The sequence below is a fragment of the Monodelphis domestica genome, chromosome 6 (genome assembly GCF_027887165.1).
Source record: "Monodelphis domestica isolate mMonDom1 chromosome 6, mMonDom1.pri, whole genome shotgun sequence".
Classification (NCBI taxonomy): domain Eukaryota; kingdom Metazoa; phylum Chordata; class Mammalia; order Didelphimorphia; family Didelphidae; genus Monodelphis; species Monodelphis domestica.
The window spans coordinates 89250245-89268749 of record NC_077232.1 but is presented as its reverse complement, the minus strand read 5'-3'; the positions used below and the strand labels follow the sequence as shown (position 1 = coordinate 89268749).

The 18505-nt window shown below is 36.8% G+C and overlaps 1 protein-coding gene across 4 annotated transcripts in view; it reads right to left on the bottom strand.

The window, feature by feature from the left end:
- Positions 1-18505, bottom strand: part of C6H4orf50 (chromosome 6 C4orf50 homolog) — a 163282-nt gene that overhangs the window by 45078 nt on the left and 99699 nt on the right. For all 4 annotated transcript variants that reach the window (XM_016423325.2, XM_007496755.3, XM_007496754.3 and 1 more), the window contains 2 exons: positions 15851-15904; positions 14535-14717 (listed from right to left, as the gene is read on the bottom strand). In XM_016423325.2, coding sequence (XP_016278811.2) covers positions 14535-14717; positions 15851-15904 — 237 coding nt within the window. The remainder of the gene's footprint in view (positions 1-14534; positions 14718-15850; positions 15905-18505) is intronic.

Genomic DNA, 18505 nt, shown 5'->3' with positions numbered 1-18505 from the left:
CAGGGTACTAGGATGCTTCTATCTTTGAGCAAAGTAGAAGAATAACCAGTTCTCTCTATCTTATAATTTCGTTGGGCACATCAATTTCAACAATAGTGATATTTTTGTATGACTATAAGTGAAATATTTGACCACTATAACCATCAGTTACCACATTTCTAAATTAAAACTTTGGACTAGAAGTTCTCTATGGTCCATTTCTCTTCTCAAGCTCTCTGATTCATGCCCAGTGTCATTACATTCTAATTAATAGAGTCTTAAGGAAGAAACAGGTATTGTTGTAGTGGAAAGTGTTTGTAACCATTTATTTATTTAATGTGATAGTTTATTTTTTCCATTTATTATTACTAATTAATGTTGGAGTTATAAAGAAGCCAATTAGAACATTCTCCCAAGGGTAGTTATTGGTGGAAAAAGGCATGACTAGAAAAATAGCCCCTGGGAGCATAGAATATAGAGTATCCAAAGAGTAGAATGTGTATAGAGTCAGTGTTCTAATTGGAATACTTGGTAGTGTGCTTTAGAGAAAAAGTTATAAGAGAATGGAAGCTGAGCATGTGAATCAGTTCTTGTTGAAAAGTAGAAGCCCAGAAGCTTAGATAGGTGAACTCTGATTTAGAGAAGAGGGGGAGAGCAGAGGATTAGAGCAATATACAGAGGTAGGTGCCTTCTCCTCTGAAATTATTCAGCAAGACTCTCTTCACATTAGGAATTAGTGCCTTTTTCACAAAGCACTTTTAGTCTCTGAAGATAAGTGATGAGAGAGCCCAAAAGATGCTCTATTGGACCAGAATAGTCCTGAGCCCCAAGTAGTCTCCATAAGGGAAAAGTGGGTATCCAGATAAGTACAAATAGTCATAGATTCTAGAAAAAGAGCTAAAGTCAGTATAAATATTTGTGATGATATGACCAACAATAACACAAAAACAGTTGTTCCTTATATTACTTTACAAGATTTAGCCAGGATTGGGAGTACCTTATGGGAATGATTAAAGGGCTGAGTTCCTGAGGGGAGGAAAAAAACTAAGGAAATGCCAAAACTGATGTAGCTTAGAGGAGAGCCTGGTATTTTTTGAGGCACCATGGTGTACACACACACACACACACACACACATACATATTTGATTGCAAATAAGAAAGGCTTGGGTGCATGAACAAAGGGCTCAGATTCATAGTAAGCATTTTAAAATGTTTATTGAATTGAATAGAATGGTATTACTAAATGAATATCGGGACATTAGTATTACCATAGGACTTAATGAAGGAGATCAAGATTGTCCTTCCTGACATGAAAAGTTGTCTAAGATGCTCCCCAAACAAATGGGTTGTTCGTATAATAGCTGTATAACATTAATCTGATACTTTAATGCATCTTTGATATAATTATAGATATTCAACCAGTCTAGCTCATAAATCATCCATGACACTGTGTCCTATGTAATTCTTGTCCATTGGCTCACCATAAAAGCTGAAGTTAAAGGTTTGACTGTAAACCCTGGATTCCATATTTTTAACTTCAGTTTGAGTACTTTTCCTCTAATCCATGCCTTGAGTCACTTTCTTGATAAAGAATCCAGCATAGCACCATTATATAGAGCAGAAAAACAAAATGTAGCAGAAGTTTTGGGGCAGACCCTCAACTCTGCAATAAGTTTCCCTTCCTTCTCTTTCTTTCTTCTAAAGTAAAATCTTTACTTTCTCTCTTAAAATTATTATTGATTCTAAGGCAGAAGCGCAGAAAGAACTAGGTTACTAGTGTTTAATGACTTACGCGAATCACAAAACTAGGAAGTTTCTGAGACCAGATTTGAACCTCAGTTTTCCCAACTCCAGGCCTGACATTGTCTACTGAACTACCTAGCTGCCTCCTCCTTCCTCTTCTTTCCTTTTGTACATGTACAAGTTTACTCTCTTGCTACTCTAATTAGTCTGACAACCTGTTACTTCCTCAAAACCCCAGATTTAAAAAAAATGTCAATGTTAATTCTTCATCATTTGGGACTTGTTGGTTTCCCTGTTTAAAGGGAGGAATTCCTAGATGGAATCAGGAATAAAAGAGGTAATTTTTATATTATCCCCAAGGCAAAATGTATTTTTCTGCCCTAAGAAAATTTAGTTTTCTCTGAAGTTAATATATGTGGGTTGTTTTTGTTTGTTTGGTCTTATCTAGCTTTTTTGTTTTGTTTTGCTTTGCTACTGGGCAGAATTATTCTGCTTAAGTCACTAAGATTACAATTAGTGGCAATCATAGGAATTAGATGCCCCATAAGTCCCAAGAAGTATGGGGCTAATAAAGTTCAAAATGCACTGAGATCTTTGGGACATACTTTTAACCATCTAAGTGTCATGGTGGGTAGAGTCGGGAACTAGACTGGAGTCAGGAAGATAGTTTAAACCCAGCCTCAGATACATACTAGCTGTGTGACTCTGAGTAAGTCATTTAACTTCATCTAGCTTCATTTTACTCATCTGTAAAATGTGGATGAAAATAGTACCTACTTCTCTGGGTGGTTATTAGTAACAAAATACTTTTCAAATCTCAAAGTACTATTTAAATACTACTTTTAACTATTACTAATTTTACACATTAGGAAACTAAACTTTCCAGAAGTAATTTTCTCAAGTTCAAGTCAAGCTAAAAGGTAAAATAAACGGGATAGAATGTTAGTATTGGAAGCAACTTCAAAACATGTATTGTTGGGGAAGAGCCAAGATTCATTGCTTAGTAGCAATGAAATTTGAAACTACTCTGAGAATCCTTCAAAACCAATCTTTAAAAAGTGCCTCAAAAGAACAGGAGTCAAAAACCAATAGTGTGAAGAAGCAAGAGGGCTCTCCTGCTGAACACAATTTGAAAGGTAAGGAAACAGTTGGAGTAAGAGGGCTCTCCTGCTGAACACAACTTGAAAGGTAGGCAGAAGGAGTTGATTTTCACAAGACAAGGAGAAACCAGAAAAATAACTACACACAGAGGAGTTCTGGTCAACCACCCACCCATCTACTGTCCCAGGTTCTGAGCCTGGGCACAGACCAATTTCAGGATCCTGGGACCCCACCTATACCAACAACAGAGTGCCCCACATCCCATATCAACCCCTTAAAATCCCAAACCCTGGTACAAGCCTGCAGCGAGACCTAAAAGTTCATATTGCTTGGCCCTTTCAAGCCTTCACTGTTATGAAGACCTAGTCCTATGGCAAAATAGCTCAGAGTGCTGAGTCCTACAAGCAATCAGTAGAGGAGGCAGAAGTATCAGCTTTTAGAACTCTAAGTCCACAGGCAAAAATAGTCTGGGAAAATGAGCAAATAGCAAAAAACCAAAACAAAATAAAATAAAACAAACCAAACAAATAAACCCAAACCACCTAACCATAGAAAATTCATTTGGAGACAAAAACCAAGGCACAAAGTCAATGGGGGACAGTGAGATCCAAGCAATCATATGCAAAACTTCAAAGAAAAATAGCAATTGGTTTCAGGTGCTGGAAGAATTCAATAAGGAATTCAAAAATCAAATAATAGAAGTGAAGAAAAATGGGGAAAAGAAATGAAAGTAAAACAAAAATAAAATAACAACTTAAAAAACAAAACTGATCAACTGGAAAGAGAAGCACAAAAATCCAATGAAGAAGAGAACTTTTTTAAAAAAACAAAATTGACCTACTGGAAAGAGAAGTCAAAAAAAAATCCAAATTAAGAAAAGAGTTCCATGAAAAAGTATAATGGAACAAATGGAAAAGGAAGACCAAAAGATCATGGAAAAAATTCAGTCTTTAAATGTTAGAATTGGGCAAATAGAAGCTAATGACTTCACAAGACATCAAGAAACAATTTTAAAAATCAAAGGAATGAAAAAATAGAAAATATGAAATATCTTTTTGAAAAAAACAACTGACCTTGAAAAAAAGATCCAGGATAGACAATCTAAGAATTATTGGTCTACCTGAAAGTCATGATAAAGAAAAAGCCTGACTAGAACCTATAGATTGTAATTTCCTTTTTTCTTTTTCTGTTCTTTACTCATATTTTTTCCTTCTTTCCACCTCCTTATTGGCTGTATTCTTTCTCATCTATTTGCTGGATCTGTAAGTTTGGGCTTTTCTGCCTTGAAGGGGCTTCTTCTCTTCTGTGCTGATTATCTAGATTAGGTTGATGCAACTGACCAGTTGTATTAATGTGCCCTGAGGCCAGATCTTCCCCAGCTGTCAGCAGAGGCTGAAGGTGAAAGTGAAGGTGTGGAAGCTGAATGTGGTTATCCTTGGTTCTCCTCCCTACTCCTTTCTGCCAGCTGTCTCCCTGCCAGTTTCCCTGTCAGAGCACTTCCCTTGGTGGTACCAAGGTACTCCATCAGGGATGCAGCCTTTGCCCTGGGATCCCAGTCACCTGGATTCCTAACGTAGGTTTCAGAGCAGTAGATGGGAGTTACCCTCTAGAGGCTTCTTCTCTACACTATTGATTAACTAGATTAAGTCAGTTGATTGTGATCTGCAGAGCTGAATGTGCCCCGAGGCCAAAACTTCCAGAGGCAGAAGCCTCTAAGATGGAGGTATGGTGGCTGAGGACTGCAACAAGCCTGCCCTCTTCTCTGCTTCTCTCCTCCAGCTGCTTTCTTGTTAGCTGAGATCAGAGCCCTGAGCTTCACATAGTTGTGGTATCAAGGCACTACTTCTGGGCTGGAGCCCTCACCCTGAGATCCCACTGATCACTCAAGTCTCAGCACAGTAGGTAGGGGAGGGGCACTGGAACCTTTCTTCTTTCTTTTCCTTAAACTCAAGAATTCAATCTTCTCTGTGTACCTTTTAAGTTGAATCAAGCAGGAGAGTCCTGCAGCCCTGTCTTCTTGGATTTAATTTTCTGTCCCCCTTGAAGTGCTTTGTTTTTTTTTTATTGGTGTGGAAGAGTTTTCACAGAGGAATTGACTTTTTCTGCTTCTAAGCCACCATCTTGACTCCACCCTTCAATAGATTTTCTTAAACTATTTCAATTGGGTCCAATATACTTGCTGACTTGACCCTATGGAATGTCAGGTTCTGAGAACAAGAGGTATTCCCACTTAAGTTGTTTTCCTCCATAGCCCATTATAAAACAGAAGACACATAAGGAAATAGGTAATGTTAATGACTTTTTAGACACAATTCTATGTGTAATTCAGTGGAAGAGCCGTGAAACCTGGGAAATGGAATGCCCTCATCAATTATTTAATCAAATTCCCTTTATTGTAAAGCACATCAGAAAAAACTCCTGGGTACAGTGGAAAAAAAAGAAGTGATTCTGAACTCAAACCTACAAGGAAATAAATTACTATTTGGTAATTCAGGAACTGTCAACATGCCAATAGAATAGGTTGGAGATCAGACTATTCTTTGAATATTCTGAATAATGGCTACAGAGATGCAATTCAAATGGTCACTGGATTAATAAAATCAATGTTGAATAAATGAAGAGTCCACAGGATCATAGATTTAGAACTGTACAGAATTTAGAGGCATCTTTTTCAACTCCCTAAATTCAGATTTTACAAAGTCCTTCCACTTCCTTTTTCTCATTTCATCTTCAACAACCCCGTAAGGTTTAGAAACATTCACTGACTTTCTTTGGACCACATAGTTACTTGCAAAGCCAGGGCTCAAACTTAGGTCATCTAACATTGTCAGATGCTCTTTTCATTACAACAAAGCATCCTGAATTGAATTAAATTGCACTTGTGTTCTCTCTCATAAATTGGAAAATGTCCTGTAGTACTATATATGTTAAGACGTTTTCTCAAGAATTGCTATGAGGCTTCTAAAATAGCAAAACACTTTAATAATTGGGGAAAGAGGTACCGAATTTATGTTTTCTTTCAATGGGAGGCCCTTTCCTAAGTCTCTAAGTGGATATCTCTCCCCAGGCATTGGAACATTCATGCATTCAGAAATACAAAGATGTCAGACAGTTTGCTTTAATGTGATCATTTGCAATCTGGTTCTTAGAAAAAAACATATTTGGCTCAATATAAGGGATGATTGTATCATATCGCTAATATTTTTTCCTCATAACAACATGCTCTCAAACAAAAATACATACAGCACCACACCTCTGCTTATGTTAAAGATACTCACATGATCTGCCTCAATACTATCTATTCAATTTGTTCTATCATTTTTCTACAATGCAAATCCTCAGAGGAACCTATATGGCCTAACTTCTTCCTTTTAAAGGTGAAAAAACTAAGGTACAGAGAAGAGTCATCAGGATATAATAGAAAGATCAGGGGATTTAGGAGCCTACTATTTGTGCTGGGTTTTTCCAATTATTATCTTTGTAAGGTAGTTGGCTCATTTCATTTCTTTGAAATTTTATTTCATCATTTGTAAAATAGGGCTGATAACATTTGCAGTACTTTTCTCTCAGGGTTATGAGGAGAAAAGAACTTTATAAACCACAAAATTATTACAAATAGAAGATTGCAAAGTAATAACAAAGTAGGTCAGAGGAGAGAAAGGAGAATTTTGGCTAGTTGATCAGAATTGGTTTTGAGGAGATGACACTGGAGATGAGCTTTGGACAATGCACAGGTTGGTAATAGGTAGAGATATCAGGGAGGGAATTTTAGGCATAAGGAGTATTATAAATATAAATATGAATGGAAAGTATGAAGACTGTACAGAGGGTATAAATGAGGGATAGATTAGCCTGGTTTGGAATTTCTCTTTCCTCTTTGAGTTAATTTCTGATGAACTTTGATGATATCATGCCTTAAAAATTGACTTGATATTTTGTTTTTTTCCTCCAAGAGTCTAGAGTTGACTAAAACTAGGGAATAGAGATAGATGGATGGTTATGATATAGAATACATCTCCCTTTCTATAAATACATAAACATAATTATGTGTACTTATTTATATTCATTTCTATCTATTAATCAATCTATGTATCAATTAATATCTATATCCATGTTATCTGCTCTAATAGAAGATAAACTCATTGAGGGCAAGGACTGTTTCATTTTCACTAACTCTCATGTTTGGACAGCTCATCCAAACATCTTGGCTTCTTTAGCTTCTTTCAAAATTAAGTTCAAATCCCACTTTCATAGGAATCATTTCCTTATTCTATCCATGTTCTCTCCTTCCCTCACATCTCTCTCCCCACCTACTACTAGTGCCTTCTCTCTGAGATTATTGTTGCTGTTCAGTCTTTTTAGTCATGTCTAACTCTTCATGACCCCCTTTTTTTTTTTTTTGGCAAAGTTAGTGGAGTGGTTTGCCATTTCCTTCTCCAGCTCATTTTTATAGATGAAGGAACTTAGACAAAAAGGGTTAAGTGACTTGTCCAGATCATATGACTAATAAGTGTCTGAAGTTGGATTTGAATTTGGGTCTTCATGGATCTAATTCTGGTATGTTATCCACTGCCCGCTTCCTTGATATGACTATCCATTTAGACAAAATGTATGTAACTTGTACATAATAACATTATTTTCATATTATCTCCTTGCTGCACTGGAAAAGGACAGTATTATTTTTATTTACATTTGTATCCCCACAACCCATAGTGTTTATAAGCTTTTAGTGTCTGACACGGCAATCAACAAGAATTTATAGATTGATTGATAATCCAGTCCCCTTATTATAAAGATCAGGAAACTGAAATCCACAGAGGGAAAGCAACTTGTCCAAAGTTATACAGCTAACGATAATGTAGCAGAATCAAAATTGGAATCTAGATCTCCTGATTCCATTTCCAATGTTTCCTCCACAACACCATGCTTTCTGTCTCTGAGTGATATGTACACTGCTGTTTGATAAATAATCCTCTAATGAGTTTACTGAAGCTAGTCAGCTTAGTCACTGGTTCTTTAGCTCCTCATTTCTATTTGCTTCCTTTGCACCACTGAACCCCACTCTTAACTGCTGCATCTACTGTATAAAACCACAAAGAACTATTCAAACATCTATGGGCTTAGACCATGGATGTTAAAAATGGAAATCTCCTTCTAAAGGTCATATTCCTAAAGCCAACCCCTTTTTCTGCTTCAAGTATTCTAACCTGGAAGTCTCTATGAATTTCCAATGGATCCATGAATAGATTTCAGGGGGTCTGTAAACATAGCTCATGTAGGTATCTCAGTGGATAGAGTACTCAATTAAGAGTCAGGGAGACCTGAGTTCAAGATTAACTCCAAACACTTGACTAGTTATCTGCCTCTGGACAAGTCACTTAACCTCTGAGTGCCTCAGTTTCCTCAACTATGAAGTAAGGATAATAATAGAACCCACCTCATTGTTGGTCTAAAGATAAAATGTGGATTTCCCCGTTAAGATGGCCCCAGAGTCAAAGAAGGCCTCTTCCTCTCCTGTCCACCTAATGAGACAGTGCCTCAAAAGGACAATCCCAAAGTCAGACAAGAAAAGGAGTTCCATGGTAAAGCATAGCACAAAAGGTAGGTAAACTTAGGGAGTGAAATTACTATCTCCAAGGGGCAAGATCATCACCCCTCCCCTACTCCACCTACAGTGTCAGAGTCATAGTGAGCACTGGATAAACTTCTAAGTTCTTGGAGGCTTGCCTATACTCCACACCCACACCTCTACAGGTCAATCTTTAAGATCTCAGGGGCTGGACTTGCCCCTAAGAGCAGTGAAAATTGGGTCCCCAGGAGACTGAGGAATGCAGAGCTCAGGTGAAGAGACTGTGAAGGGATGCCCACAGCAGACACTGCTGAGGACTCGAAAAATATCCTGAGGACAAAAACCTCTTAGGAGCCCAATACAAAGATCGCCCACATTATCCACTTAGACTTCTGACCAGGAAGGAACAAGGCAATAGCCACCAACTCCCAAGAACTATAATCCACAACCACCAATAAAACCAAGAAGAAAACCTTAACCCTTGATAATATTTATGCAGGAAAAAATCCAGACTAAAGAGGAGACAGCAGAAGACAACAAACAAGTAAACACACCCCACCCTTCCAAAAAAAATGGAAATTGGTCACAAGCTCTTGAAGAGTTTAAATCTGAGATTATGAGAAAGATATAAGTGATTTGGCAAGAAAAGAGGGAAATAGTTCAAAAAGGAAAATAACAATTTAAAAAACAGAATCTCCCACTTGTAAATTGAAGCCCAGAAATCAAATGAAATAATAAGTAAATTGAAGACCAGATATAACCTGCTGAAAGCCATTAAAAGCAGGATAGATCAAACCAAAAAGGGAAATAAAAAAAATCATAGCTGAAAATCAGTCTTTAAAGACCAGAACTGGGCAAGTAGAAGCTAATGATCTCACAAGGTAGCAAGAATTAATAAAGCAAAGTCAAAAGAATGAAAAAATAGAAGGAAACATGAAATATTTTACCGAGAAAATCACTGATCTGGAAAAATGATCTAGAAGAGAAAATCTGAGAATTATAAGCCTACCTGAAAACCTGGAAACAAACAGAAACCTTGATATTAAATTACAACAAATTATCCAAGAAAACTGCCCTGATGTTCTTCAACAAGACCACAAAATAGTCATTGAAAGAGTCCAAAGATCACCCTCTACACTAAATCCTCAAAAGACAACCCCCAGGAATGTAATTTCCAAATTCAAGAGTTTCCAAGCTAAGGAGAAAATATTACAAGAAGCCAGAAAGAGTCAATTCAGATGTCAAGGAGCACCAATCAGGATTACACAGGATCTGGCAGCCTCCACACTAAAAGACCACAAGGCTTGGAATATGATATTCAGAAAGGCAAGAGAATTGGGTTTACAACCAAGGACAACTTACCCATCAAAACTGACTATATACTTCCAAGAGAAAGTGTGGACATTCAACAAAATGGAAGACTTCCAAATATTTGTAAAGAAAAGACCAGAACTAAACAGAAAATTTGATATTGAAATACAAAAATCAAGAGAAATAAGAAAAGGTAAATAACAAAAAGGAGGGTTTTATTTTTTCTTTAAGGGCTTCAATAAGGCCAAATTGTTTATATTCTTATATGGAAAAATGTTATTTTTTACTCTCAAAAACTGTATCCACTTTTATAATAGTTAGAAGAATTATTCATAGGTAGAGATTGGGGTACTAAGTGGTTTAAAATGATATGCAAATAAAAGAAAAGGGGGAGAATAGAAGATGGCACCAAGAGAAACTTGAAGGATTAAGATAATTAGTGTAATCTATACCAGATAAAGAGGAACATGGGGAGGGGAGGGGAAGAATACTAGTATAAGAAGGAAAGGAAAAGAGTGCTAATAGGTAATACTGAAACCTTACTCTCAGTAGAATCAATTCTGGGAGGGAAGAGTATCTAAATCCATTAGAGTATCGAATTCTATCTTACCCTATAGGGAAGTTGAGAGGGAAAAACTAAGCGGGGAGTGGGGTGGGGAGTTAAAGAAGAGAAGGAAGAGAAAGGGAAAGGAGTATAATAGACCTTAAAAAATAAAAGATGAATAAAAAGGATAGGGGTAGAAAGGGAAGGTGGGGAGGGAAGCAATATTAGGGAGGGAGAGTGTGTGGGATGGCTTAAAAAGACCTTAAAGAGACTACCAAGTAAACATGACTGCAGTTTAGATGCAGGAATCTACCTCAAAAGTATAGACTACCTCAAAAGGCCCAAAAAAAAAAATGAATTCATAGAAACGAAGGGATTCCACAGTAGGGCACAGCATTGAAGGTATGTGGTATTAGGGCATTTCCACACTATAAGGTGGAGTGAAATAGCTTCTACCAAAATGAGAGCTGATCTACCCTCCCCCACCCTACCTACAGAGCCAGTGCACTAGACTCATAGCCAGCACGTGATAGAATCAGTGAGCGAGAGAGAGGCACCTCTAGGTCCTGGAAGATGACTAAGACCACCAAAGACCTACCCCTGGCAGCTTCTTGTCTTGAGACCCCAAGATGGAAGAGACATATCTTGGGCAAGGAGATAGCACAGAGAAGGGCTGCAAACAGTAGAAGCTGTGGAACCTGGACAGTTGGAAGCCAATGATCTCTCAAAACAGCAAGAATTAATAAAGCAAAGTCAAAAGACTGACAAAATTGAAGGAAACATGAAATATCTCACTGAGAAGATAACTGATGATGAAATCTGGTCTAGAAGAGACAATTTGAGAATCATTGGTCTACCTGAAAACTTTTATTCATAGCTGAGCTCTTTGTGGTGGAAAAATAATTGGAAAATCAGGGGCTGCCCTTCAATTGGGAATGGCTGAAAAAATTGTGGTATCTCTTGGTGATGGAATACTATTGTGCTCAAAGGAATAATGAACTGGAGGAATTCCCTGTGAATTGGAATGACCTCCAGGAATTGATGCAGAATGAAAGGAGCAGAACCAGGAGAACAATGTAAACAGAGACAGATACACTGTGGTACAATCAAATGTAATGGACTTCTCTACCAGCAGCAATGCAATGATCCATGACAATTCTGAGGGACTTATGAGAACGAACACTATCCACATTCAGAGAAAGAACTGTGGGAGCAGAAACAGAGAAGAAAAACAACTGCTTGATCATATGGGCTGATGGGGATATGACTAGGGATGTAGACTCTAAACAATCACCTGAGTGCAAATATCAACAATATGGAAATATGTCTTGATCAATGACACATGTAAAACCCAGTGGAATTGCAAGTCAGCTATGGGAGGGCTGTGGGGGGAGGTGGGGAAATAACGTGTATATTGCAACCACCGAAAAAATATTTTTAATTAATTAATTAATTAATTAATTTTAAAATGAAGATTAAATGTAATATTTGTGGAGTACTTTGAAAACCTTAAAACACTATATGAATGATAGTTATTCTTTTTATCACTATAAGAGTCATCTTTATTTTTACTAATCTCCAAATGAAATTTATCTTTTTCTTCAATTATAAATGTAGATAACAATCATGATTTGAACAAGGGTCTAAAGGCTTTACCACATTTCCAAAGGGGTCCATGACACAAAATTTGTGAAGAACCTTTCCTCTAGATGGTCAAATCATCTCCAATTAGACGCAACCAAAGATAACAAGAACACAGGCTTAAGAGTCAAGAGGCTTACATTCTAATCCCTGCTATCCACCACCTAGTTCTAGAACCTTAAGTGACTTCATCTCTATGCCTCAATTTACTCAACTGCAAGATCAGGATAACAATAGTTATACTCACTGCCACATGAAAGAGAGATTGTCAGACTGAAATTATTTATGAGCTTTCCAGAATTATGACATGTCAGAACTTAGAAAAGCCCTTAGAGATCACTTAGTACAAGCTCTTGCTTTATCAATGCAGACAGTAAAATCTACAGAGATAAATGCCTTACCCAAGCTCAAATGTCATGCATGTGAGGGTCAGCTCTGGGAACAGAAGCTAAGCTTTCTGAAGCCTAGCCCAGAACATTTTGTTTAATTCTCCTGCCTTTCCCTTTCATCTTTAAGCATCTCTAAGGTTCCTACCAATTCTAAAATTCTGAGTTCTAAGGTCCTTCCTAGCATACTGTTAAAGTAAAGATATTCCTTCCACACTGCAATTTTCCCATTGCTGTTTTACTACATCACAGTTCAGCACAAGAAATTAAATGAGAATTTTGGGGGCAGACTTTTGTGGAAGCCTCATACAGCAGACCACTCGGAAACGCATAAAAGATATACATAGTATTATACAATACCAACATTTTATTTTTTATTATCATAAATATACATAATTTCTTTTTTAAAGTTAAAATAAGTTAAAAGTTAGTCTGCAAAAAGAATTCAAAAACCAGCAGACCAACCACAGAGGCTAGAAATGTAGTGATCTTACCCCTGACCTGCATAGAGCCTATGACCAAATACTTAAACTAAAATTTTACATTAAGGCACTATAAACACTCCATAAAAGAAAAAGGAAAAAAAAAATCAGACTTCTTCTCTGGGATGGTGGGAGGAGGTGGAGAATTAAGCAGATTTTCCAGATTGCAGGGGTGCCACACTTTAACCCCCACAGTGCCAGAGGGATACTTGTAGTCTGACATTTGTTGATAGACCTTTCCCAACTTTATCCCAACATTCCATGCTGTGTAAGTTATCTTTCAGTTCTGAAATGTTAGATTTAACAGTCATTTTCATTTCTTATCTTCTATGTACTAAGGCCCCTTCAAATTTCATATTCTAAGATTCTTTCTAACTCTAATACTTCAGGTCCAATTATTATTATGACACTGTATGACAATAACTGTTATAAGAATACACAACACTATGTTGCCTGTGGCAACAATTAAAATTATGATACTATATGACAATAGTTCTAATAATAGAATCTTGAAAAAATCCTGAGGCTAATCAATCCAACTGAATGCCAAGGAGAAACCAGTTTTACAACATTTTTACCACCATATATGTTAACATGTGAACTGAATTCATGATCACAGGGCCTTGGAACTGAAAGATATCTCAAAGGCCATTGGTCCAAACTTTTCATTTTACAGGTAAAACAACCGAGGCCAGCAAAATTAAGTAATATGTTCAAAGTCACACATGAAGTAGGGGAGTGGGAGGAAAGGTCCTGTCACTCCAGAAACAGACCTATTTCCGCTCTTCCACATGGAGGCCAAATTCTTAGATAAATGAAAGCATCCAAAAATTGAATGTTTTTTTGGTCTTTTCTTTACATTTGACAGTAAAAATCAAATTGTTAATCCATTCTTTGGAGCTTTAGTAGAATGAGGAAATATTAAAGGAGGAATTAAAAATTCTTCCTTTGAGTCTCCTTTCAGTTATCTATTAGCCATGCAAACTTGGGCAACTCATCAAATCTCTCTTAGTTCTAGTCTTCTTATTCATTAAACCAGGATAGTAACACTTGCCCTGGTGACCCCTCTAGGCTTCCATGAGAGATCAATAGATGAAGGAGGTGAAAGGACTTTGTCACTCTAAAGTGCTATAGAAATGTGAGCTGCTCTCAATACTGTTAACATTATGAAGTCTAAAAGTTCAGACTAACAATGAAAAATGCTACCCACCTCCAGAGAAAGAACTAATAGGGTCTGAATGCAGATCAAAGCATACTTTATTTTTATTTTATCTTTTGGCCTATGTTTTCTTTCATAACATGATTAATACAGAAATCTGCACATGATTATCCTATTAAATTGCTTGTTATTTTAGGGGAGGGGAGGGGATGGAGTGAGAGAATTTGGAAATCCAAAAAAATTTTTTTGATATTAAAATTATTTTATATATAATCAAGAAAAATAATGTTATTTAAAAATATAAGTTTAGTTCTGACCTCTTCAAGGATCTGAAATTTAATAAAATTTGAGAATAATATAATGCTTTTCTGAATAATTAAGGATAATTATTATAAACATTTATTATTATATCTTCATCAAAGGAAGAGAAAATCAGAAATCTTTACTATGAAATTCCCTTGATGCCTCCATCCCTCTGCAGGGAATTTCCTTTTTTATTTCAGAAAATCAAAGGTCTCATAAAAATGCCACGTGAGGAATGCAAACAAAGACCCATTGTCCTAACACATGTGCCCAACACGCATCTATCCATTCGGTTGGCTCACTTGGTGACGGTTACCTCAGGAAAGCTGCTTCCCCGGTCCTGCTTGTCAGGGGAGATGCTGCTTCCAGATGATGAAGTGCCTTTGTTTGCCCAGTGATTAAATACAATGTGCACCTTCTCGGAAACTAAACCACCAGTCCCCTCAGTCTGCACACTGATGCTAAAGGGAACCGAGAGATCAAGATTCTCCAGCAGGGTCTAAAAAGAGAGATTAAACATATGCGTTATATTAATTTAAAGTTCAAGACACCATCATGGGGACTTACTATAGGACTCTTGGAAAATACATGGACTATATGTGATCCCTAAAATATTTGGACCAAAGAATATATCACTGCCTTAAATTTACTATTTAAAATGCGTTGCTACTTATTACCAGTGTGATCTTGGGGAAGTTACTCCATTAGGAACTATATCTAGTTGCACTCCCTCATTTTATGGAACAATTCCTCTATGACTTGGTCACACAAGAGGACAAAGATCAGAGACAAGGTTTGAATGCAACATGGAGCCCACTTGTCTGAAATCTCAAACTTCCAGCATCTCTTCTGAGCATCATGGTGCCTCCGTTGGTCTTCTCTGTCTATATAATGTCTGCGATGGGGTCTTAAGTCCATTTCAGTTCAAAATCAATTATGTCATCATCATCTGATTCTCCTTTCATGTAATTAGATTGCAGTGGACTTATGCAATAGAAAAAGTACTGGATATTGAAAAAAAGTCTTCCTACGTTCCAATCCTAGTCCTGATATTCATGACTTGGGGGACTTTGGGGAGATTTCTTCCCCTCCCGGATTCTAAATTTCCTTATCTATAAAATGAGGGGGGTTGGATTGAATGACTTAATTAGATAATTAGCTCTAGATAATCAGTCAGGTCATACAGCTAGTTAAAGTATCTATCTATTTCTTTTGCACAAAGGAGTAGAAAAATCAGAACTGCAAAAAGGAACAATAATTTTTAAAAAAGTCTCTTGTTTTAAATTGGAGAGAAAACCAGCAGACACAACCAAGAGATCAATGCTCCTCTGAGTGAAAAGAACACAGAATATCTGAGCTCTAGTCCTCTCCTTGGTACTCACTAGCTGTGTTTTCCTGGATAAGGCATTTAATACCTTCAAACTCAGTTTCCTCATCTGTAAAATGGATAATACCTAATCAAACCATCTCACAAAGGTGCATGAGGAAAGTATTTTACAAATAATAACTTGTATTTATTTTAAGGTTTTACAAAGTCTTTTCTTCACTACTGTTATCATTAGAAATATATATTATTCCTAAAGTCAAAAGGGATTTGTGTATATTAAAGCAGCTCATAACAAGATGACTTACTTTTGTACACGCTGAACTCACAAGGTACTTATGAAACTTTCCATCAATATAGATCTGGAGTATAAAAGGAAAAACAATGAGTCAAAATTCTCTACTTAATTAGGAATGTGCTGTAATGAAGTTAAATATCATCATAATTGAAAATACAAGTAGTTATTGGGTTATTGTTGCTATCGTTTGTCATTTCTATCGTGCCCAACTCCTCATGACCTCATTTGGGGTTTTCTTGGCACAGATACTGGAGTGTTTTGCCATTTTCTTCTGCAGCTCATTTTTCATCACTGGAGGGATTTAAATAGAACTTAGATAACTACTCCCTGAGGATGCTATATGGGGAATTCTCGTTCAGGCAAGAGTCGAAGCATATGCCCTTTGAGACCTCTTACACCTTTAACTCTATGAAGCTTTGAACAGCCCCAGCAGGTGCTTAAGCTATGTGTTGGCTTCCCTGACTCTGTGACTGTACATGGGCATGCAGAAAACTGAATTCTAGCTCATAAAGAGAATGGGGAAACTGCTCACATTTTGAGGCTATACCTGTGGAAGTTAACATAAAAGAGCCTCAACTTAAATGTCCTCTTGACAGTATGAGTTACTATTTATAGAGTTCATCATAGTTCTAAAATCATTCTGCCTCCACATGCCATCTTCTTCACCTAAAATTCTTTCTCTTTTTGCTTCTAACCATCTTTCATCTCAGCCTCCTTTATGATAAAATTTTGCCTTTCTTTTTAAATTCTGCTTCAATATTAGTTCCTTCATGATTTTTAATCCATGATCCTTATAACAGAAATAATGTCTCTATAAAAGAACAATGGCAACAGAAAAAAAATTTAAACTAAGCATTATCTTGTCATGGAGTCATTTCAGTCACATCTAACTCTCTGTGACCCCATTTAGGGTTTTCTTGGCAAAGGCACTGAATTGGTCTGCCATTTCCTTCTCCAGTTAATTTTACATAGGAGGAAACTGAGGCAGGCTTTCTTAGGGTCACACAGTAATTGTCTACAGTTAGATTTGAACTTGGGTCTTCCTGACTCTAGGTATAGCACTCTATCCATTGCATCATCTAGTTGTCCAAAAGGTATCATTCAGCTCAACATATTCAATCTTCCTTATTAATAAATGTTTGTTTACTAACTGATTGATAAATGATGAGACTAAGAGGAAAGAAAAGACTGGTCTAAGAACAAATATCTAGTAAGAGGTAGATTTAGGATTTGGATTCCTAAGACCATTGCTCTTTGTTTAACGCTTTGCACTGATTTCTCATAACACTGTATTCCTTCTATTTTCCTTATTTAAAACTTGAGACTATATATGCTTTTTATCTCTTCTGCTAGATTAAAAAGCCATTTACCAGCAGTTTAGCATCGCTCACAGAGCTTGTGTTCAATATATGTTAACCGAATTGAAATCCAAAGAAAATGTACTTCAATTCAACATTTTCCCCTTTATCTTTCTAAAGTGATTTAATGATGATTATTATCAGCATTATTTTCTATTGAAGTCTACTGTGCACTGAGATCATTGAATTGGCTTGGGTTTGGCTCTTTATTTCTTTGTGAACATTTCCCTATCTAAGCAACCACCAATGAATTCCCAAATGCAGTGGCTGTCTAAGGGAGGATTTAACTCTACCCAGGAGAGCTGATTTATTTTCAAGCAGCCAACATAAAAATAGTAGGAACCAGTATACAGTATTTTACTCAGGGGAAAGGCCACATAGGATATTTTCTTGCTGCCTAAAATCCACAGCACAGGCATCTTTCACATTACTGTCATCAAGAAGCATCAGAAGTGATTAGGAAATTAGTCCAGAATCATGGAATATCAGAGAAGGAAAAGAACTGAGCTTTCTGGAATAACTTATACATTTTTCTGACTGTATCTGTAGTGCTTAGCACATCATCTTGTATATCCTTAATAAATGATGACTGAATTGAACACAGAACTCCAGCAAATGTTAAATAATTGTTTGAAGGCCATGATTGATTGGGAAGTGCTTCCCAATCTATTTTTGGACAACTCTAAATTGTTATTTTTTTTCCTTCTGGAAAGTGAATGATGAACTCTCCCTGTAAAGTATGACATCTCTTTAAAGCCCTCTTTATTATGAAATATTCTTTATGAAAAGAGTCTTAAAGAGACATTGTGCCTTTCATTTAAACAAGCTGAAATTTGACTGATTTCCCACAGCAAGAGTTGAAAAGCAGGCAACGTCTTGATATCTTGGTCGAATTTATTTTATGGGGAAGGGGGAAAGTTTCTACCCTTAAACTTTTAAAGTTTACCTCTCTCTTTCTATTTCCTTCTTTTCTTCTTTCCTTCCTAATCCTTCCCCATTTTCATCCCTTCCCTTCCTTACTCTATGATTTTGTGACAAGGAAATCACTTTTAAAAGACTGATATATATTAATTTAAGGTCGCCAAGGAATTCAGCTATGTAATTCCTAAATGAAAAACTCAAGTCAGCCGTCAGCCTTTTATAGAGTTTAATTACAGACAGGAGGAAGAAAGGAATTAGAGAGAGAGAGAGAGAGAGAGAGAGAGAGAGAGAGAGAGAGAGAGAGAGAGAGAGAGAAAGGGGAGAGAAGGGAATAGGGCTTAAATACCCCTTCTGTTTAGGCTGGGCCAAAAGGCCCAAGCCCTTAG